The 24,329-nt window shown below is 41.4% G+C and overlaps 1 protein-coding gene across 1 annotated transcript in view; it reads left to right on the forward strand.

Annotated features, from left to right (window-relative positions):
- Positions 1-17,909, forward strand: part of timm50 (translocase of inner mitochondrial membrane 50 homolog (S. cerevisiae)) — a 30,727-nt gene extending 12,818 nt beyond the window's left edge. The window contains 8 exon segments of the mRNA XM_018687149.2: positions 4,599-4,669; positions 6,843-6,950; positions 9,172-9,276; positions 9,651-9,749; positions 15,145-15,301; positions 15,760-15,830; positions 15,832-15,867; positions 15,959-17,909. Coding sequence (XP_018542665.1) covers positions 4,599-4,669; positions 6,843-6,950; positions 9,172-9,276; positions 9,651-9,749; positions 15,145-15,301; positions 15,760-15,830; positions 15,832-15,867; positions 15,959-16,057 — 746 coding nt within the window. The 3' untranslated portion in view covers positions 16,058-17,909.
- Positions 17,910-24,329: the final 6,420 nt, after the last annotated feature.

Below are 24,329 nucleotides of genomic sequence, written 5' to 3' on the forward strand. Positions count from 1 at the left end.
TTCTGGGTTAGGCAGTGATCCAAAATCCCCTCTGTGTAAAAATCTTTGACTTTAATACATCAACACAACAAAACAAGAATTCTGAACCTGTAATATTCAGATTTCTGCTATGGAAGTTAATTCAAATTAGGTCATATTTAATTAGATGCTGTGGACTCACTAGGACTGAAACCTCAGGAGAAGGTGTGTGTGTGTTGAATAATGAAATAAAGTGGGGTGATAATGTGCTCTCTGCTGGTGAAGAGGATTTTTAACCCACACACACTCTGGTTCAGGCGGTGAGGGAGTGTTAGCGTGGCTGTTGAGTAACCGCTCCCCTGGGATCCCAACCAAACACTCACTATAATAGGAAAACTGTGTGTGTGTGTGTGTGTGTGTGTGTGTGTGTGTGTGTGGTATGCATACATTGCAGTGTATTCCTATGATGTCAGCCTTGTGTCTCCTGTGATGTGTTTGTGTGTGGGGGCAGATTAAGGAAGGCTTTTATCATGTTAATCAACAGAGGCTGCTGCTGGTGGTGGTGGGGGGTGTGTGTGTGTGTGTGTGTGTGTGTGGTGGTGGTGGGGGGGCTGGAGGTATGGGAGTATGAACAGAGGATAAAAGGAAAAGGATAGAGAGAGAGGAGGAGGAATATTTGTCATCCTGTCGGCCTCCACCGCTGGGAGGAGGAAGTCGCAGCTCATGTTATTTTAGTGACCACTTTCATTCTTTCAGACAGAAATACCTCAGCAAGTGTTTGATGGATTACCATTAATAGTGCCCAGAGGATGGACCCTAATGTCCCCTGACTCTCAAATTAGCTCCACCGGCAGTTCTTATTGCATATCCAGCAAAACATCAACATCTGGAAGGTATATTGTCACAAAATGTCAGGTGGAGATTCATGTTTCCAGGAGGATGAACCCTAATGTCTTTGATGGTCCCCTGATGTTCAAATTAGCTTCACCAACACGTCTTATTGCAAATCCAGGAAAATATCTCAACAACTACTGGATGTATTCTCACAAATTCTAGGGTAGAGATTCATTTTTCCCCAGAGGCTGAACCCTAATGTCTTTGGTGATTGCCTCTTTTCCCATTGAGATTGAGGTTAAAACTTCTCAGCAGCTGCAGGATGGGATTATCTTGCTATCTGAGTTTAAAGCGTGGCTGTTCAATCTTAGTCCAATTTAAGCAAAAATAACATAAGTTTACCCTGACATCTTTTCATATATGAAGATGAACTTTCCTTCTTCATCTTCCGCCACTGTAAACTGAGTATATTTAGCTTTTAGACTGCCTTGAAAGGTCTTGGACAAAGTTATATGTTGGAAGTTTTGTTGTGTTAGATTCTTAAAAATCATCCTCAGTGGAGATAAAGTACGTTTGCACCAAGTGTTTGTTTGGATGTAAAATAACTGGAATTCCTGTTTGTCACATGTTTCTGCCTCAGTGTGATGATATTCTGGGTAGTGAAGGAGAGGCCACCTCCTCCTCTTTCTTCTCCTCTCATGTTGCTCCTTTCATCTCCAACGGTCTTCCTTTCATAGTCAATGTTGGCTCTTTGTGGGAGAGGCCTCGCTCCATCAGGGCTGTCAGATCAGGGCTGTTTGTGTTTTCCTCTGAGCCGGCCTGGGTGGCCCCGACGTGGACCAAACAACTTTCCTCCTCTCCTGGACCTGCTGGAAATCAAACTAAATTTATCTTGGCTGATGTTATCGCACCAGTGTACAGAGTTGGCTGGTGAGATGTTCTGGGCAGGTAGGGTGCAGCGGCTTTATAGGGTTTGTTTGATGAAAACAACTGGAAACACTGACACCACGCAGGAGCAGTTTCTGGTTTTATTTCATGTAACAGCTGCTTTACAAGTGGCCGCTAACGTTAGCTCAAGGCTAGGATTCCTTCAGTGTTCATCGTCCAGGAGGTTTTTACCAAGAGCCGAATTCTCCTCAGAGGTTTTCTCCTCTCAGAAACAAACAGACCCGGTGATTAAAACCAGCAAAAACACTGGATAAAGCAGGTTCAAGTTAAAAATCAGTGTTTCTCTGATAACTAAAGATCCAGTCGTCTGATTAATAAAATCCTGGTTAAAGATGATAAATAGAAGTGTTCCCTGCATCTCCAGGGAAGTCTGACAGAAGAAAACACTTGTAATCTGTAACATCAACAGTGAACATTCAGTTATAAATCCTCCAAAATCAAAGAGCGGCTGCCATTTTGAGACTGACAATCGATCATATGAAGAGGAATCCACTGGAAAAAGAGGAGCCAGAATAAGAGACTCCACTTTGATTTGTTGTTTCTGTTAGGGGAAAATATTCCCTTTTAAAGCTGCAAATGAGGGGCACCAAAAAATAACAAGTGGAGGGTGGAAAGGAAAACAAGCCAATTAAGAAGGAGGAGAGAGAAAAAATGAAGGAGGGAGGGAGTTGAGAGATAAACAGAGAGAGTCAGTTAGGAATGTAGGGTGGAGGGGAGGATATAAGGAAAGGGAGGTGGAGGACAGCGATGAAGAAAACAGGTGAGAGTGGAAGATGTGGGATGGAAGGAGGAGGCAAAGAGAAGAAGGGAGGAGAAAAGAAAAGGAAGGAAGTCAGAGGAAGGAGGGATGGATGGATGGAGGGGCCTCCAACCCAAACAAAAGCCGGTGGTCAGGCCCAGCATCTGCTGCACAGCAACACCTCCTCCCTCCTCCGTCAATCATTTGTTTTCTCTCCGGGTGACAAACAGCGGCGTGGCCCGGCCTCTTTAATGTGTGTGTTTGTGTGAGAGTGTGTGACGGGCCTCTGGGGATCTACAGGAGCGACAGAGTGTGTGTTCGTGTTAGAGCAGCAGTGATGATGTGTTTATGATACTAAATACATCGGAAATGTTTTTTGTTTTTTTTACGTGTCTAACTTAAGAGCTGGACTACAGAAACACATCATCACTGCAGAGCTCTGTAGCAGAGAATATTATGAACGAAATGTCACTTTTGTTAAGGTCAGTGATGCTTGTAATTCATTGTCATGTGATGGGAGCGTGACGAATCAGACGAAGGACATTGTGACTGAAACAATCCAATCAGGAAGTGAGCGTGGGCGTCTATGCCATCGTTTCCGTCTAGACTAAAACGCCACCCTGGAGTTTTTAAACTAAAACGATGGCCAGCTGCGCTTCCAAAAGTTTTAGGGGCTCGAAAACTTTTGTGGACGTTGGGCGTAAACACAGCAACAGAGATGTAGTTTTCAAACTAAAATGTTTTACTGTGGCATGGCGCCAAAACCCAGAGACATTTCACTAATGTAGACTTGGACAACAAGATTTAAGATCTGACATTCTAAAAAAATAAACTTTGTTTTTTTGATTTGTGGGAACTGGACTAAAAATCAAATCTAGAAATGATTGATAAAAACAAATAGAAACCAAATGAATAGGCCAGTGTGTTTATATTTATTCTGTATTTTAGGGATTCTCTTCCATCTGGTGACACATTAGTTATATTTACATACAGTGTATACACACTGGTGTGCGTCCACTCAGTGTGTCATCACAGCAGGACTGTGGCAGATGGCTTCGGCTTCCTGCTTCAGCACGCTGCTATGAACTCTGGGGGATTGAGTCCCCTGGGACTGGAGCGTGCTAGCCTCAGCGTGTGTGTTTTAGAGACAGGGAGATGGAGGGATAGAGAGAGGCATGCGCGTGTGTGTGTGTGTGTGTGTGTGTTGCTATTGTGCTCCTATTTGCGGTAATGAGCCCGCGGCCCCATGGGAAACGAAGTCTTTATTATTATTAGTCATCAGCGCGTTGACAGCTGGAGGTGTCATTAGCAGGACTCGGCTAGCTTGGCTTATCAGCGTCGTCGGCGGCAGGTCGTGTCTCGGCCTCACTGATCAGGTTTGGAGGCTGCAGGTGGAACCATGTGACTCCTCTGATCGCCACGCCGATAGTAAACCAATCAGCCGAGCCTCATCTCGACCAATCAGATCTCTGTTTCCCATTAGGACTACAACCCTCACTTCTTTTTCAGTTCAAGCCTGATAATGCAGAAGTTCTCCACAGGGAGTCTTTCCTTCTTGTGGTCATCTAGATATTCACTTCTTCCCCTTTCTGCAGAATTTTTTTTACAACTTCCACAATTTACACAACTGTACTTTAAACTTACATTTAAATTACTGTAAATCACTTACTTCAGCTGCTGACACACATTACACTTTTCATCAAGTCTAACTTCGCACTTTGCAAATTGGTTAATGTACCATTTTGCACATTTGCATTTCATCCATGGTGATATCTCAGCAACACAATAAGAGTACAAGGTTCACTTGGACTCAATAGCTACAATTTTGATGGCCAAAGGTCAAAGGTTAAGGTCACTGTGACCTCACAGAACATGTGTTTGGCCTGTTGAATGTGATCTCAGTAACGCTATGAGGGAATTTCTTCAGATTTCAGAACGTTCAGTTGGACTTGAGGATGAACTGACAGGCATTAATTCTTGTTTTGTTTTGGTTTATGTTTGTAGATGATTCTCAGCTGTCACAGACATTAACACATTGTTTCTGTGGCCATATGTGAATTGAGTTGAGTCATCTGATCCATTTGTTGAGCAGTTTTTTCCTGTTTCTTCTTCCTCTCAGACCCTCCAGTCGTCCAGCAGTTGAAAAGAACCTTCAAATACTTCAAGGACTACAGACAGGTGAGTGGAGTAGTAGTTAAAATCAAACCTTGTGAGAACTTGTAGTTGTGTATGTTGGGTTTTCTAAAGGCTGGTATTGATGTATGACATGTTTATACTCAGTTTCTTAAAATCTTTAAACTTTTATGTCAAGAATAATGAAGAAATACACAAGTAAATACATTTTCCTCACTTGAATGAATTCAGTCATTATTGTCATTGCTATGATGTTAGCCAGGTTTGCTTCTCAAATCTGACCTGTATTTATAGTCATCCAAATCCAGAGGTTTTGTTAGTTGTCTGCAACTGTCGCTACTTTACTTTCGCTTTTACTTTTGCTGCACTTACTGAAAAGCTGATTCACAAAAACTAGTGCAAGCACATTGTTTTTACTGTCCACGAATAGCTAAAATGTGGGAACATTCAGTTCTCCTTAAGAGTGAGAAACCCGCTCGGCTTCGCTCTGCCCTTTTCTCGGATTCAACTCAGTTACTAGAACTAATACTGACGGTTTAAATCAGACGTTCCTTTGAAAACCACAACCTTGCACTTGCACTGTAGTTGACACCAGATGGGGAATGTTTTTATTTTGAATAACACAAACTTCAGCAAACCCCACACCACAAGCAAAAACCCAGTTTCTTTTTAAAAATGTTTTGTTTTTAAGAACATCAACTGATCATATGAAGTCTTCGTTGGCATCAACAAACCTCAGGGACAGGTACAGGTTATTACGCAGGGATTTCAACATCGATGCCCAAAGTAAGAAGAGAGGAAGAGACGAAAAACCCTTATCAGTTTCCTGTGAATAACAGTCCCATTTCCTCCAGTATTTTTCCCCCTTGTTTTTCTGTAGACGAAGCATGCAAGTCATCATTTCCATGGAGCGTATATAATTCACAATTCCTGTAAAAAGGTCCGTCGTTGGGGCATTTCTTTGAAGCCGGCATTTGTGGACAGCTTTGTTTTGTTAAATGCAACCATGAAAAGCTTAAGGAAGAAGGCATTGTTAGCCTTCAGGAGTAAGGTCCAGGATCCTGGAGTCTAAAACGTCCCAGATTTTCCCAAAAAGGTTGGATACTGTACATGGACTCAACCAAAACATGTGGGTCTCATTTAGACACTCATTAGCAACCGCCTTTTTTAAGATACGTAAAAGCTTCAAACATCAGGAGTGGGGGATTTTCTGACCCATTTTATGTCGGAGAATCAAAACCTGAAAATGTCTTGAGCTTGTGTTAAAACCACAGACCTTATTTCAGACATTTCCACTTCCTGGTTTTAGGATCAGTCCTGCAGCTCTCTATACGTTTTCGTTTTAAAACATAGCCCCCAAAACAGAGACTTTTAGAAACATTTTAGTTTGAAAACTCCGGGTTGCGTTTTCGCCTGGACGGAAAAGATGACGCAGATATCCACATTCACTCCCTGATTGGTTCTTATGAGTCACGATGTTGAAAAAAATGACTTACAATGCTGATTTACAAATGCTGCACACCTTGGTGTCTTTGCTGCGTTTTGTAACGCTACAACATGCACAGGAAGTTAGCGATTATTCAAATGATCTGCGACCGTTTGGTTTCGTAGTGTTTTCTGCAACCAACTGCAGTGTTTACACTACACGTGAGGGTCATGTGATACGAATCATTTTAGTTTTAAAACGATGTTTTAAAATGAAAACATTAACGTGGACGTAGCCTGAGTTTCCCAGGCCTCCTGGGGTGTTTCCACCCACCTGAATTTCTCTGAATATTATCTTACATCTCACTTTGATTTGCAATTTCTGCTGTATGCAGAGTCCAGGTTATAGTTTGTTGGATTTTCCTCAGCAGATTTGTGAAGCAAAAATTTTCAGTTTTGAATTAATAAACTGCACCAATGATAGTTTCAGTATTTGTAATGTTTGCATATCTTCATGTGGGCATATCCACTCTTCCTTCTTGGGGTTTTTCAGAATGTTGATATGAGCTGAAAGATTTTATTTAATAGCTTTTTGAAGGATTATTTAGCAGATAAGTAGATAAGGTATGAAGGCTGGATTTTCCCACTTGAAGCCAGAACTTCCAGTTTTTCTCAGACTTGCCAACTTCCTCCTCTCACTCTGAAAGGTGTTGTGAAATATGTCCATAGTTTTTATGATTTATGAAGGCACAGTTTAACCTGCTGTCTCTCTCTCTGTGTTAATAATTTTAGATGATCATTCGAGCCGACGAGCCCGAAGCTGCTGCCCGACCCCCTGAAGGAGCCGTACTACCAGCCTCCCTACACTCTGGTGCTGGAGCTCACCGACGTCCTGCTGCACCCGGAGTGGTCGGTACGTGTCCTCGTAATCCCTGCTCCTCTCAGAGACGGTTTTAAAAACTCAACTGGACAACAATATATATATATATCACTGATATACAGTGATGTTTCTGGTTAAACAAAAACTAATTCTGGTATTTTTGAATGTTCTTATGTTTTGGTCTAAATCATTGATAGCAGAAATAGAAATGTCACCATATATCTCTACCAGACTCCATTGACAAAAAAAGGAATTTTACCGAGCAGAACACAGGAGCTGCTGGAATACCACTGCCTCCATCTGTTAGTGTGTCTGTGTTACTGTGTGACTCTCAGTGGTGGAAGAAGTAATCAGATACTTTACTGCAGTAAAAGTACCACACAGTAACACAGACACACTGACAGATGGAGGCAGTGGTATTCCAGCAGCTCCCAGTAAAATTGCAGTTTTTGTCAGTGGAGTCTGGTATTGTTTGTCTTGCTCAGCTATCCTTTCAGTTATGATTTTTATACTTCACACAGCGGAGGATTAATTTGGCATAAATAGGATGTTTTTTCAGCGGCAGAAGAGAAAACAGGTAACAGTTAAAGACACAAAAGAGGGAGGGAGGTGGATCTGGGGGTTAATGGTTTTATGGGACAGGTGGAGGATACGGCATGTGGGTCGGAGGTGTGTCCCACCACCTGTCGACTTGTTGTCTCACCCTCCACCCTTTTTTTTTTTTTTTTTAACAGATACACATAACACACACTGTCGATTTACCTGACAGGTGTGCAGCAGCCGTAACTCGACACCTGCTGCCTGTTGAAGCAGACGAACACATATAAAAGTAGTGATACGCCACCCACCTCCCCAACTTTTCCTTCCTGTGTCACACACACAACACACACACACACCACACACAACACACACACTTTTATCCTTCGTTATCTGCTCTCACACACAGCCTTCTTCCCTCTTTCCCCACACAACCAAACAAACACTAACTGCTTCAACTGTCACCAGCGTTTTATAGCTGTAATGACGACTGCAGAGCAGAACTGAAACTAAACTTTCTGAGTGAAAACATCAGCGTGTTCGCCGTCCCAACACAAACATTCACACACACACACACAGGAGGCCGACAACCCTTAGGCTGTTGACGTTGTGTGTGTTTAACTCAAACAGGAGCCGACCTGAGTGGAAAAGGTTATGACCTCTGAGAGCGTCTGACCCGTGACCGAACGGCGGCTGTTCAGCTGCTGCAGTTACACAAACACAAACACACACACACACACACACACAGGGCTGCTACATCAGGTCGTCTTACATGATCACTGACCCACTTTCCTCCGTCTGCAAAGTTTTTCCTTCCAGCTACAGTTAACTTTATAAACACAGAGTGTGACAGAGTTTGTCTGGATCTTCATGTCAAGATCAGGCTCAGGCTCGCAGCTGTCAAACACAGGACAGGGCCAAAAAGATGTGCTAAATTTCAAGATGATCTTGGCTCATCATTAAATCAGGCTTCAAATAAAAATCTGAATTAGATTGTCAACAGTAGCTTTTAGCTTTTAACCCGTACTATGAAACTCTATGGATCTGAACAAGGAACAAACACAAACTGTTTCTCTTCATAGGAAGGAACCTTTTCTTTAACTGGTGCTGTCAAGTTAATAATTAGCCACAGTCCTTGAACTGACACTTCATTACTTCCTACCGAGAATATGGCTGCAACTTAAAGAGTCCATCAAACGTTACCAGAACTCTTCAGGTTTCTGTGGTTTGATGATTTAGTTTTTAAATGCATCATTGGGGATGGACATTTGAAGAAATTTCTTTCAAATCACAGTCAATTATGGATTAATCATTAGTTTTTACTCTGAAAATGCCGACAGCAGAAAATAGGCGACTAAGAAAAGTGTATTTTTCCTCAAAGGAATTAAAGTCCAACAACGATCTTCTTACACAAACCGAAGCTACGACACTCGTCGGAAACACAACTGAGAGTCTTTTAGACATTATTATCAAATATCAATAAATTGCGTTCTGAAAAAAAAACAATATTAGGATGTTAAGTGACAACTGAATCCGATAGGCACCGAGTCGAGAGTCCGTCCCCCGTTGCTACAGTTATGCCTAGTATCCACTGTTCAATGGAGACTTTTTGGAAACTTCATTGCTTCATTGTTGATCTTTGTCTCTACCCACTTCGCCAAAATCTTCTCTTTGGTTTCCTGTTGACTTCCTGACTGGTTCCTGTGTGTTTCTGCAGTTGTCAACAGGTTGGCGGTTTAAGAAACGTCCAGGCATCGACTACCTGTTCCAGCAGCTCGCGCCGCTCTACGAGATCGTCATCTTCACGGCAGAGACCGGCATGGTGAGAGAGTCGCTCACTTTAGTTATGTTTATCGCTAAATAAACCCTGAGAGGCTTCACTGTCCGATCAGATCTGTTGTGTTATGTTGTTGCTGCTTCGCTGTCGTTTGCCACGAAGTTTAGAAGATTGTAGATCAAGTCCTAAAAGGTCTTTGTCCTGGTTCTGCTCAGTCTGGTCCTTTGAGTCGTCAATCCGACTTGTTTACAGTCGTCTGAAGGCAAAAAACACACAAACATTAACTATTTATTGTGTTTTACTTGTTGTTATTCTGCTGATTATTTACTCAACTAAACATTTCTTAGCTGCTTGTTTTGTCTGACTCCTCAGTCTAAAGTTAGTTTCATTCAGATGACTGTAGATTTTTCTGCCTTCAGACGGCGTATCCTCTGATCGACAGCATCGACCCTCAGGGTTTCGTCATGTATCGTCTATTCAGAGACGCAACGCGCTACATGGAGGGACATCATGTTAAGGTACTGTGGTGTGTGTTTGTGTGTGTGTGTGTGTGTGTGTGTGTGTGTGTGTGTTCAGACAGGTAAGTGCTATCAAAATAAATCAAACTCAGTCTTAGAGATAAAGAAATATGTCAAGTCGGCATCACATCAAGAAAAAACAAGCATTAAAAGTTAAAAAATTAAATGATGAATATGAATTTTAAAAATACATTTAAAAACACAGATAAGTAAAACTTTCATTAATTTAAATATATGGTGAATATTTCTGCTTTACACATCAGTCAAACAGGAGTGAGCAAAATGACGATTCGGCTCTTTATCAGTACCACTATCAATACTTTTCTGTTAGTTGGTGGAAACAACAATAAATTGTTTACAGAACTGGTGTTGCTTTAAACTTTCCTATTCAAAATACTTTATTGCCATGCAACTTACATGACAGGACAACAGTTGTACCATAACGTACCAGGGAAAAACAAAAACACATCACATATAACAATTATGTACATCTGTTGATGTAACATCAAGATAAAGTGCCAGCTGTTTAAAGTACCATAACATATGTAGTGTAAAACAGGAATAAAAAGATGGAGATAAAAGATAAAATAAGAAACTCAATAATGAAGATTAAAAAAGCGTCAGGTGCTTGAAGTACAATAAAAAACAGAATAGTTAAATTCTTCAATAAAACTGCTGATGCTGCGCATTTATATACAGAAAACACAGGGCCCCTTAAACACTACATATAACTTTGAGAATAATTTTAGCAGCAATAAAGGTCCGACAGCTTTTTCAAACAATAAAGAAAATAATAAAGAAAAAAATATTGATTTTCAACTTTTAAGAATGTGGAAACCGTACAGATCCTTCACTGTTGAAAACCTCTGAAATACACAACTTTAACTCTGCATAACTATGCAGATACAAAACATATGAAACAACCACACAGTAATATCCAATAGAAATGTTATTTCCTGAGTTTACCACATTTTTTTTACTCTATTCTCAAAAAATGTAATGAGCTAAAATCAACTCTTGTGTGAAAAAGGCTTCATTTTCTAATTTCATGGTTGTACATCTTGTCTGTATTTATGTTACGAGTTTTCATATTTCATTGACCATTTATTTAAATCTCTTATCAGAAAGTTTGTTTTCTGACAAAATAAATCAATATTTCTATTTTTAAGTTAAAGAAGTTCAGATGAGCAGAAACATGGTAAAACACCTGTACACCACAGAGCAGTGTTACCCCCTGTGTCTGTCCTCCTTAGCTGCCTTCTGCTGCCGCCATTGATTTCTCCTCCTCACCACAATAGACTCCCCTCCCTCCCCTGTCTCCTCCATCCTCCTCCTCTCAGGCCTCATTAACCTTCTGCCTCCCTCCCTCTCTCTCCTCTTCCTCTTATCTCACCTCCCCTTCACCCTCCTTCACCCCTTCCTTCACTTCTTCCCCTTCTTCCTTCATGTTTCCCCTCCCTCCCTTCCTCCCTCCCTTGCTGCCTCCTCCTCCTTCTGTCTCCCTCCAACTGTCATCTCTGTGTTTTATTGAGAAACAGTCTGGAGGTTGTAAGGAGCTGGTTAACCTACTTCCCAGAAAGAAGACACACTTCTCATCTCATCTCCATAACGCCAAGACAGACCTAAAAAGCAACAGATGCCAAGAGAGAGTTATTAATGCTCCATATGCTGAGGGAGAGTTATTAATGCCACATATGTCAAGAGAAAGTTATTAAATCTCCCGTTAAATTAAAATTATTGTTTACACGTGTCTGTGGATGTGCATTTTCTGCCATCTATGGCTTTAATTTAATCCGTTTTATTCCACATCATCTGGAAATAATGAGGCTAAAATTGTTAGCTTAATCAAAAACACATATCACATGTGCATTGCATGGTGCCGGTGTAAACAGGAAGTAGGTTGTTGACTCTGTAGTTCGTTGCCAAGTTGCAGAAAATATTACGAAAATGAAATTTAACAGCTGCTAGCAAAGACACCGAGGTTTAATGACGCTTTTAATTTGTTCTCCATGTTGCGTTCACCTCTGGTAGGCTGAAATGGGTCATGTGATCACAGCGTGACCAATCAGGGAAAGGTATGTCTTGACTAGGGTTGCAAAATTCCATGAATTTTCAAAGTTGGAAAACTTTCGGTGGGAATTAACGGGAATAAATTGGACATTTGCAAAACTTGCAGGTTAGTAATTCAGTTTTTTGAGGGGGGTTATAGGGAATATGTTTATTTCATTTTTGTTGTCCAGTGAAAGAATCGATTAAAGTTCTACTCCCAAATAAATCAAAGTCAAAAATGTTGTTTTTTAAATTTGTATTTGCATGTATGCCTGCTTATGACAAAACAAAATATTTAGATTTATGTTTGCATGTCATACAGTTTGTATAAAATTTACAGTTAATTCCCATTAATTCCCATATTCCTGTTAATTCCCATGGAACATATTTCTAAAATTCTCCAAGTTTCAGGAAATTGACTAGAAATTTTTGACCCCTCTGGAAGGAAGCGAACGTGATCGTCTTCGTTTCCAAAAGTCTTTGTCTCTGTCCGTCCAGACTAAAAATGCAGAGTTTTCAAACTAAAACAGAGCCGGTAGGGTTTTGGTGTCTGGAGTAGTGTGGACGCGAGGCGTAACCATAGCAACACTGATGAGTTTTAGTTTAGTGTGGAAGCAGTAGTTTTACACATCGGTTCAGTTGGACATTACGTTATACCAGGGAGCTAGCAGGATAAAGTCTTAACGACTGGTCCGACTGATTCGGACGTTTGTTGACCAGAAGGTGAGTTCAGAGTAAGTAAAGACACAGATGTTTTGACCACAAATACGATGACCGACAGAGAAGAGAGGTGAAAGTTGAACAGAAGATGATTAGTATTAGGAGTATTATTGAAGTATTTTTAACAGTGGTCTGTCAGCAAACTGAGCCAGTTGTTTGCTTCTGATTTGGTTCCAGAAATTAAAGAAAGTGTTATATCTTTTGAGTTTAATAGCATTAATTCCTCATGAGCCTCTGCGCTGACCCTTCCTCACCCTCTCATAAAACCTGACCAATATCCAGCTATTGTTCGCTGCCCTGCATCTAAGCGTCGGCTGCAGGCCTGAAATGGATCAGACGTCTTATTGTTTGTTGGCTGTTGCCAGGATAAGAAACACAACACAACACAACAGTGGGGATTAACTGTCTTCCTTCAAACTTTGTTGTTGTTATTCGGGGGGGGGGGCATGCCGTCTGTGCAGGAGGTTAATTTCTTACATTTTCATGTTTAAAAACAACCTAAAAATGTATCTTAATATATATTTAATATATATATTTTTTTAATTATGCAATAAGAATGAAAGCAAACATTTCCCTGCCCATTTTTAAGACACTTTGGGAACTAATGGCCAATTCTATTGAAACAGGAGGAGGTGGAAAACAAGTATAATAATTAAAGGCTGAAATTTCAACCGGAAAACGTATAGCAACATTTTATTTGTAGCTTCCAGGTAATCAGACATATCAAGCAAATAATACATGAAATAGAAACACTACAAAATATTTAACATGCTCTGGTTTAATTCTGCAGCAGTACATACACATTATTTATTTAAAGGTGAATTTCCCCGGGATGTGTTTATGTCCTGAGCCGTCCAACTGTGATTTCCTCTGCTGGACGTTGATGCAGCGTCTGCTCCTCACAGCAGTAGATGTCATTTCTATTTCTACTCCCCAAACAGGAGATGGCAGCCACAGATGGCTCCTGCCAATAACATCACACAGTGGGTTTTGACGAGTGGCGTTTTCATACAAAGACGTGGGGGAGAGGATTGGAGGTGTGGAAGTTGTCGGGGCATGACCTTTCATTGATGAAACTGTGGGGTGTGAGCATTAACCTGAAGCAAACTTTAGTTTCTAGTCGCGTTCAGCTTCTGTTTCGGTGATTTAGTGTCCGCCTCCACAGCAGAGTGAAGGTACGGTAGCCTGGATGTGCCAATCTGGGGAGGGAATGTGATACAATTTCTGCTACAGGTGTGTGTTGCCCTTAAAGGTGCTATATGCAGGTTTTGGCTATCACTCCATAGCTAATGTTAGCATTAACGTCTGCTTACTCATCAAGAGCTTTAGCTATTGTTGCTACTTAAACATGTTTAAGTAGAGCTACTTCTTCAGGGCAGAGTGGATGCTGCAGTGAGTTGGTATCAAAAAGTACCGAGACAGCTAGCTGGTTAGCATGCTAAGAAGTAATAGAACTTGGATTAAAGCATGTTTTAACTTTGTTTTGGAAAGAGTTGTGCGAATACAGTTTCTTCTTCTTGTTCTTCTTCCTATGTGTAACTTTTGGCTATTGCCACATAGCTAACATTAGCATTACCAGTCTAGAAGAAAAGGTGTGAGTTCAGCATCAAACTTAATTCCTTTACTCGCTAAGAGCTGTTTTCAGTTGTAGAAAGCAAGTCATAATTATGAAATTCAAAATAAAAATTCTGATGTTAACATGAAAACCCATCTACTCACCAGTCCACCTTTACAGCCTCGTTGTGTTTCTACTCACGCTCTTTCAAACTCTCACTAACTTTCTAAGAAGAAAGGCTTTTGTAGAAGAGCTCAGAGCTAAATGAAATGACCAGTTGGAAGCTTAGTGGTGGAGACGTTGACGTCATGTGACCGTGGTGTAGTTGGTTTATAGCCTAACATTAACATCTTACTTCAAACATCAGAACAGTGGTGTTCATCTGTGAAGATGATCTGATCAACTAAACCTGAAGGATCAGAAACTTAAGCTGCTCACTGGTTTATTTTCTAGAATAATCCAAAACACAATGGAAAAAATCCCATTGGCTTTTTGTGGAGGAACCAGGCTGATGCTAACTTCAGGACTAGGACTACAGAAACACATCATCACTGCAGAGCTCTGTTGCACACAGTATAAATTTCTTTAACCTTCAAGTTGCTCTTTAAATATCATTATTATACAACTGTGTTTGTACTCAGCACACACTCCCTCTGAGAGAAGACAGATGCCTTTTATTCATTGGCTGAGGCTGATGGACGAATGTGTCCACTGGGGTTTAGCAGTTTTAAGGGTGGGGGTGGGCACCAGATGAGCTTGGTGATAGAGACAACGAGGAAGCGTCCCTCTCCATCTGTCTCACACACACTAATAGTCACCAGCTGGGGCCACCAGAGAAAGTGTGTGTGTTTTGTGGGTTTTAATCTGAGTGCATATTAAGGATCATTAAGATAATAAAGTTGTGTATTTAATTAGGCTTTAAAAATAAAGGTCAATAGGGTCCCTCAGCTTATGTCGGGCTGGAGGAGGGGAAGCTACAGGACGATTAAAACAACCTTTAACGAACCCAGGGCGTCTTCATATTTCATTTTTGTCTTTCTTTGTCGTCTTTTTTGAATTAAATTTTTTCAGGACGTGTCGTGCCTGAACCGAGACACCAGTAAAGTGATCGTGGTGGACTGTAAGCGGGAGGCGTTCAGCCTGCAGCCCTTCAACGGCATGGCTCTGAAGAAATGGGACGGGAACTCGGAGGACCGGACGCTCTACGACCTCGCCAACTTCCTCAAGAGTAAGAGAGACAGGGCGAGGCGTTCAGGGAGCCTCCTTCTCCACCTGCTTCCTCATTTCTCTCCTTTTATTTCTCCAGTCCGTTCCCCTTTTTATCTTTGCTCAGTGTTTCTCTGCCGAGCTGCAGCAGACGACTCGTGATTCTTCTAAATCAGACTGCTTTTGTTTTTCTTGTGTTTTCTGATTGTAAATACTGAACATGTTTAATGTTATTAGTGATGTAACAATATCAAAATCTCACAATAAGATAATACCTCGGTAACAAGTCTTCGGCACGATATTTATTACGATATTTTTTAAAAAGGGAAAAATTGTGTTTATTTAACGACTCCAATTTATGTGGTGTTGCATCTCCTGAGCTTTATTTGTTGCCAGGACCCAGAAGATAAACGGTGAGAAATGTCGGACGTTGTCCAAAAGCATCAGATAATCACGTCTTTTCTTCCCTCCGTCTGTCAGCCATCGCTCTGAGCGGAGTGGAGGACGTCCGCTCGGTGTTGGAGAACTATGCTCTGGAGGACGACCCCATTCGAGGCCTTCAAACGCAGACAGGCTCAGCTAGCACAGGTAGGAGGAGAAATCGAACGCACCCCTGCGACTATCTCCCTCCTTTCTCTTTGATTTGATTTGTTTTACCTCCCTGATCTCCGTCTGTCAGGAGGAGGAGCAGCGCCTGGCTGAGCTCTCCCAGCAGAAGAAGCAGGGACTCTCTCTCGGCTCCATCGCCTCGCGGTTCTGGCGCTCCAAACAGCAGTGAGCGCCGCCCCCCACCCACCACCACCACCACCATCACCTGCTCTCACACTTCCACCAATCGCAGCCCGGCTCTCTGCCCAGCATCCAGGTGAGGGGAGAGGCCAGAGGAGGAGAGGAGGGGGCGGGGGGAGGGACTGCGTTACTGTAGCTGAGCGGCCAATCATGTCTCAGTGGGCGGGTCTGCGGTGCTGGAGACGGAGCGAGGACATTGGCTGGCGTCTGCAACGACGAGAGAGGCACTTCCTGGTTTTTTTTTTTTTTTTTGGAGGCAGCGTCGACTGATGCACATGAGGCTGCTGATTAAAAAAAAATTAAAAACACAAACCAGAAGAAGAGACGATCCAGATCCAGGTCAGGTCAAACCTCCTGCTGTTGGTGGTCTGGGCACAGATCTGAGACCAGCTGCTGCTATCTCCACTCCAGCTCTGGTCGGCCACCGCCGCTTACAGGATCTGACATGAGATCAGCAGCCACACCTTCAGAATGTCGATTTTATTTTCTATTCCTCTGTGTGTCTCGGACTGTGCTGTCGGGCTGCTGGAGACGATGTTAAAATAATGAAAATGTTTCTAAAAAAAAAGAAATAAAAATAAACAATCGTAGTATTCTTAAGAGTTTATTCAATATGTCAGAGACTTTCAGAAGATGCGGCAGCAATGATGGCGAGTGTGGATTCATGGACGTAATGAAGACTGGAGCGGCAGCTGAGCCAAAGGTGGAGAGGAGGAGTGGTTAAAGAATACGTCTGGTGTTATAAATGTTTGTTATTGTCCAAAACTCCACTGGGAAATAAAAACAAAAACAAAAACTTTTAAAAACAACCCACAAATATACAGTTTCATTCTTAGAAAGACTCCATAAGTTCCTAATTCACGTGTAGTTTTTATCAAACAAACAGGGAAGTAGTGCGTTTGTCAGGGACTATTTCAGTGGCGGATGAATCCACATTTGGTGCACTAGTGAATATTTGTGGCAACAGGGCAGTATGTGTTGGTTTGAGTCAAAATAAACGCTGCAATGATTCAGTATCGAAAAGTACCAAGACAGCTAGCTGGTTAGCATGCTAAGAAGTTATAGAACTAGGATTAAAGCACGTTGTGACTTTGTTTTGAAAGAGTTGCTCAAATAAAGTCTCTTTTTGTTCTTCTTCTCTTTAAAAGGTGCTGTATGTAAATTTTTGCTATCGCCACATAGCTAACGTTAGCATTAGCAGCTGTTTACTTACAGGTCCAGAGGAAACGTGTGAGATCAGTATCAAACCTCATTCCTTTACTTGCCAAGAGCTGTCCCCAGTGCTGGAAAGCAAGTCAAAATTATGAATTCAAAATAAAGGGCAAGGTTAGCATGCGAACCAGCTAGCCTTCTCCAATGCCACCGTTGGCTATGTAACAATAACAAAAAGTTACATATTGCATCGAGAGGAAGAACATGAAAAAGAAACTTAATTCACAGATTTTTTCAAAATAAAGTCACAATGTGCTTATATTTCTCTCTCTTCTTAGCATGCTAACCAGCTGGCTGTCTCATCACTTTCCGATAGTGGCTTACTGTAGCGATCCGGACTGCCCTTGGAACCCTGTCAGACACTACAAACCCTACATTTTCTACAAATACCCAGCATTTCCTGTTTGTTCATCACGATTGCGTTTGTCCAGGATTTCGTGATGGATCTGTGACATTTTTAATCTTCTTCTCTCCCTCGTCCGTCCAAAAAGAAGAGAGGAAACTCTGAGCACAGGAACCACGACGATGGTGTTCGAGGCTCAGCTGCTGTTCTGCTTCATGTTTGCCCGTTGAAGGTTCATGTTGATGTGAACTCGCCTTCCACATCCTCAATAAAGGAGGCAAATCAACATGTTGTACATTTAGTTTTTATTGATTTTATGTTGTTTGTTTAATGCTTTTCAACACACCTTTCCCTGCTCCTTTTCAAAGGTTGTTTTTGTTAAATTCAGCCTTTTTGACTGGAGTTTGGTCCTTGGTCTTTCCTCAACAGGATAATTGGCGGCTTTGATTCCCAGTCTTTCCAATAATATAAATAATTTTGATGTTTTTTATTGCTGCTCAGTTTTTCCTTCGCTGTTTACGAGCAGTGAACCTCTCTCCAGTTCTTCCACTCATTTAAGATGCATCTCGAAAACAAGCAGGATTTTAAAATATTTCGTCAAATTATCTTTTTTAAAGAAATAATAAATCACAACTTTAATTGCAGAATAGCCACTTTTGATATCTTTCAGGAAACTGTATTTAACTGTGTTTAAATGTATTACTTGTCCAAGCTACAGATGTAGTTTGTGATGAGGTTTAAACAGAATGTGTAGTACTCCTGCGCATTTTGAGGACAATGTACAGAAAAACAAAGTTGAAATCCGACCAAACCTCAGGAATCCTTCACATTCTTGGATTAAAACCCAGAAACCCTGCAGTGCCTTGAACCTGTAAATCTGTTTTTCTTTTCTCCTCTCTGCTGGATTCCCGCTTCACGACCGCCCATCTTCAAAATCCCTGCAAAGGTGTCAGGACAATTACCACCTCTGAAACTCTGAGGTGTGCCTCCCTTCCCCGGCTTTGTGTGTCCAGAGGGAATGATGAGAGCTCTGGATCTTTAGCAGACCAGGAGTTTGCCAAATGTGGAAATGCATTTCTACCAGGAAAAAAAAAGATTTCCAGAGGTTAGGAATGATGAAAGAAGTGCTAAAGGCAAATAAAAATTAGATTAAAGCTGAAAATATTACAAACTTCTCACAAGTTTCATAATATTCATTTAGTATTTTGTCATTTTGAGGCATCGATTTCTGCTTAGCAGTAGCAATTCATTCTTTAAAGGTGCTATATGCAAGTTTTTGCTATCGCAGTTTATTCACCAGTCTAGAAAAGAAATGTTGCGAGTTCATCATCAAACTTCATTCCTCTACTCACCAACAGTTTTCTTTACAGATGGAAAACAACGCCAGTGTTTTTCTTCTGTTTCTATGGCTTTTTCATTCTGCTGAAGTTAGCATGCTAACCAGCTAGCCCCATGCCATCTTGTCTTACAGTGACTCACTGTAGTGTCCAGTCTTCCCTCACTCCAACATGAGAGGATGAAGAAGTAGCGCTGCCCAGAGGACGTATTCTAATCTCTTGTCTTGTAAACACAACAATGGCTGAAGCTCTTGGTAAGCTAACGGCTGTTAATGCTAACGTTAGCTACGTGGTGATAGCAAAAAGTTGCATATAGCACCTTTAAAGGGAAAACAAACAAGAAGAAACTTTATTCACACTGCTCCTTTTAAAACTAAGTCACAATGCACTTTAATTCTAGTTCTGTCACTTCTTTGCATGCTAACCAGTTAGCCATCTCATTACTTTCTGATATTGACTCACTGCAGCTTCCAGACTGCCCTGAAGATGTGGCTCTCCTCAGAGGATGTTTTCTAACCTCTTGTCTTGGAAACACAACGATGGCTAAAGCTCTTGGTGAGTAAACAGTTGGTCATGTTAACGTTAGCTATGTACCTGTGTTGAAGAACAGACTTGGAAACACAGGCTTGTGGTCTGTGGCTACTCTGAACTTCTGTAATGTCAGGTTCACACCACAGGGGGCAGGATTGACCTGTTCAAATGCTCCTGTGGTGTTGTATTAGGGAATAATAGTTAAATCAAGACATTCTGGAAACATGAATGTGCTAAAATAAGGAAAAAATATCCAAATATTTGCCACTTTTATATAACGTGAAAACACCCAAAACAGTCCTGCCAAACTCTTTATTGGAAATATATTACAGACAGTAAAACTTTATTACAACCTCATAAACTGTATTTTGGAAACAAAACAAAGAGGAGGCTGCTCTTTTTAAATTAATTCAACCCATAACTTTCCGTAGTCAGAGCTGTGGTTTAAAACAAACAGATTAGAGGCTCCTTGAACACAGAGCTGATCTTCACTGAGATTCACTGCTGCTCTTATTTATCCAGAGTTTCTGAAACCCTGCAGGGACCGAGGTGAAGCAGCTCAGTGAAGGTCTCCAGCTGAGGTTTGGGATTTAAACTGAGGACTGAGCAGAGTTTAAAGGAGGATTAAGAGGTTTTTATGGAGGCAGATCTGGTTGAAGATTAAGAGTTTATAGTTGGTGTTTGTGGTTTTTAGTGTCTTGAAAATCCTGCTTTTACAGATTAGAGTCAAGAGACCACGACTGATTAAAAACAACATATCAGTAGCAGTTAAACTTTAATTTGTTTTACCTCTGAAACAATGAAACACCCTCAGTTTTTGGTGTTAAATCCTTCATTTCCATGGAGTTTTGATGCCTAAACCAGAGGCTTACAATTAAATATTGTGATATATATATATATATATATATATATATATATATATATATATATATATATATATATAACTAAACAACTATAACTAACTATAACTAATCTTTTTAGGGTATTTATTCGTCTGTTGGATAATGACTGTGATGGTTTACCTTGATATCCAGACAACAACAGCACAGAGCACAGCAAATGTTACTAAGTAAGTACATAAATATTATCTCAAATATCTCCAGTACAAGGTGCTAAAAATAATTTCAGAAATCTCTAAAAAATTAGAATTTATATTGAATTACATGTGCAAATTTAGCAAGTTTATTGCACAAGGAACTTGGTTAAAACAACCAGATTTAATGCAAATTAAATTGTAATGTGCATTCCTCCATCACGCACAACAGATAATTTCCAGAAAAATGCAGATTCAACATTCATGTTTTTGGTGTTTAATGAAAGAATCTGTTGAAGTTTTTCTCACAAATAAAAGTCAAAAATGTAATTTGTTAAATTTGTATTCATTTTGCACATATGTCTGCTTATGACAGAACAAAATGTTTATGTTGGTATATGATACAGTTTGTATAAATTACCCCAAATTTCCAGTTAAATCCTGTTAATTCCCATAAATTTTCATAAATTCCACTAAATTTTCATTAATTCACGCAAATCCTTGTTAATTTCAATCTAATCTTTCCAAATTGGAAATTTTCCAGAATTCCTAAGCTTAATTTCCCATGGAAAGGTTTCTGGAAAATTTCTGGAAATTTGCCATAATTTTCTCACCCCTTTGCTGTTGACGACACTGCAACATATTTCCAGTCTAATTTAGCTTCTAGTTTTGAACGTGTCTTTGTTCATTTTTACGTGACTTTATTTACAGACAGATGTTGAGAAACTCGTCCTACACGTCGTTTCTTTTCCTCGCCCAGATTCATCCACATAGCATCACTGCCTTCAGGATATAATGAGAGGAAATATATCAGCAGCAAAATGTGCAGAAAGTGTCAAAGGTGAATTGTTTTAAAGTTTAATACATATATATTTACAATATTTACTGTTACGTACTTTAATGTGTAACACTGAACCATAACTTACAGCAGGTTTGTAAAATAAATCTGTAAAGTAACAGAAAATAAGAATATTTTAAGTGTAGTACTCGAGTACTACTTTCTACTCCTGCTCTCCTCCCAAAACTCTACCTGGAGTTTTTTATACAACCAACAATAATAATAATAACCAGTGTGAGCAGCACCTTTTACTTCCGGGTTTATTTGATATGAACACATGTTAATATGACGTGTGCACGCGCGTGTCCTCCTGCGTTTAAGTCCTGATAATTACACGGTTTGACGGGCGCGCGTGAAGGGAGAGAACAAGAGGAGGGAAGGGGCGGGGCTTCACACCTACCTGCAAAATGTCTCTCAGGTGAAAGAAGCAGCGCGAGGACCCCCCCCCCCCCCCCAATCCTCCTTTATCGTCCTCAACGGACAAGCGACCACGTGCCAGGACCCCCCGCGGGCTCTGTGTGTGTGTGTGTGAGAGAGAGATTATATAAAAATCCATTCTCCATCATAACGTGAATGTGTTAAAATCTATACGTCACTTTAATAGTTTTATTAAATATTCGAGCACGTGGGACTCACCTGTCTGCATGACGTCAGCCAGACCAGGTGCACCGCAGAATATTAAACACTTAATGACATTTACTATTAATACTAAAGTCACATTTTACATTATAGCAGAATCAGTTAACTGGATAAGGACAAACTGAAGGTGCGGTCACTGCATGTGTTCATCATCATGGACAGAAGGTAACTAACATAATATAAAACAAGATATAAACAACAACTCCTTCAGAGTGTGTGTGTGTGTGTGTGTGTGTGTGTGTGTGTAGGTGTGAACCTGGGAACTCTGAGTTGTGTTTATGACTCTGAACCTTTTGGTTTCCAGCAGCTCTCATGTTGTTTAGCCGTCAGATGCTAACAGCAGCTAGCCGAGCTAATCGATCTTAGAAAGCAGAGTAACGTTTAGTGAACTTAGTTAAACCTGTTTATCAATAGAAATGAGTAAAGTTCCTCCGTCAGCCAATCAGCTTCTTCCTTCTGTCTTTTCAGATCAGAGGGGGCGGGACTAAGACAGCTGATTGACAGGTGAGACAGGTAAAATAAAAAGTTTGTAATAGTTTGTTGATGCGCACACACACACACACACACACACACTGGAGAGCGTTTGTTTCTCAGTGGTCTGCGCATGTCTGTTCAGGTGTGACTCTTGACGCCTCTGCGGAGCTCCTCGCGCGCATTTATGAGCCCTCACACCTCAGCAGACTTTCCCACGATTCCCTGTCTCCCCCTCTCCCCTCTCTCCCCCCTCCTCCTCCATCACCTCCTCCTGGGCACGCGGCACACGTCGTGTGTTCTCTCACCTCAACAAAAGCTCTCGTGCCACCTCTTTTCGGACCATTTGGGCACGTGTTAGAGGACAAACGGTGCATCACCTTCGTCTTTGAGTCTGTGCGCGCGGTCTGACGCTGACATGCGCGTGACGGACCGATGTGACGGCTCCTTTGTGCGCATCAGAAAAGCTCCGATAAAAATCTTCCTCCGGGGGCACGCGCACCTGCCCAAGCAGAGGGGCGCGTGGCGTGCCTGTCTTTTGTGGAATCTGACGACCTGCGGGGGGGGGGGGGGGAATCGATAAGCAGATGGCGCCGATCGAATATGTGCATATTGTCGTCTGATGGTGACGATGCTTCCTCGCGCTGTGTGCACGCGTCCCCCCGGCTCTCCAGGGAGCGGACGCTGCACGTGCTGAGCAGGTATTATTCACCGCGAGTCTGTGATGCACGAGCGCCTTTATAGATCAATGGAGGAGAGTAACGAAGTACTGCCTCTATTACTCCTGCAGCACGTTACTGAGGGAAATACTTTATTACATTTATCTACTTTTACTTCAGGTACCCGAAGTATATAATGATCCCTGAGTACTTTATACTCGAGTACTGGCATTTTCTACTCAATGCTTATTCTCCACGTTACTGACAGAAATATACTTTACTCAGTTACATTTGTCCAGCAGATTTAGTCACTAGTTACTTAGTGTAATCTGCACAGTGAGTACTTTTACTTCTTGGTACTTTAAGTGAATTTAAATGCAGTTCATCCCGGTGTACTTTTACTTTATGAACTTCATACTTTTTCTCCACCGCGTTACTGAGGGAAATACTTTACTCCATTACTTTTATCTGACAGATTTAGTTACTGAACGCTGCTCAGTGAGTACTGGTACTTCTGGTACTGTAAGTTTATTCAGACGCTAGTAATCCCCGTGTACTTGTACTTTTTGAATACTTAGAGTATTTTTACTCTCATTAGAGACGTTACTTCTTTATTCTACTGTCATTTAAACAGAATGAAAAGCAGTGATCGATCACAGTGATCGGTTCAGTATCAGTTCACTCAGAGCCTCCGCCTCCTGTTGTTTGTTGTTGTTTGTTGTTGCAGCGCGCGACAGCAACTTTCATTCATTGTTTGAATCGGTGTTTATGGTCCCGCGTGCGGGTTTATATCACATTATTCATCTGTGTGACGCTTTTGTCTCGAGACACACACACACACACACACACACGCGCGGGGTAGAAGAAGCGTGCCTCGTGCCGTGGGTGTGGTTTGGAGGGGGGGGTTAAAGTCAGGGCTAGCGGAGGCACGCGCTGCCCCCATTACAATAACAATAGAGGGCGAGGTGGGTCGCGAGCGCCAAGAAAAAAAAAAGCAACAGTTTGTGAGCATGCCCCACCCCCCTCCCCCCACACCTGTCTCACCTGTGCCCCTGTCCCTGATACGAGTCACGTGACAGTTCAGTTTGATTACAGCCAATAAAAACACAGAAACAAACTCTAAATCTAAATCTAAACAAAGATGGCGGCAGATCGGCCTCTTCTCTTCCTGTGTTTTTCAAAGTAAAATAAAGTTAGA

This window comes from Lates calcarifer, linkage group LG21 (genome assembly GCF_001640805.2).
Source record: "Lates calcarifer isolate ASB-BC8 linkage group LG21, TLL_Latcal_v3, whole genome shotgun sequence".
NCBI classification, from domain to species: Eukaryota; Metazoa; Chordata; class Actinopteri; family Centropomidae; genus Lates; species Lates calcarifer.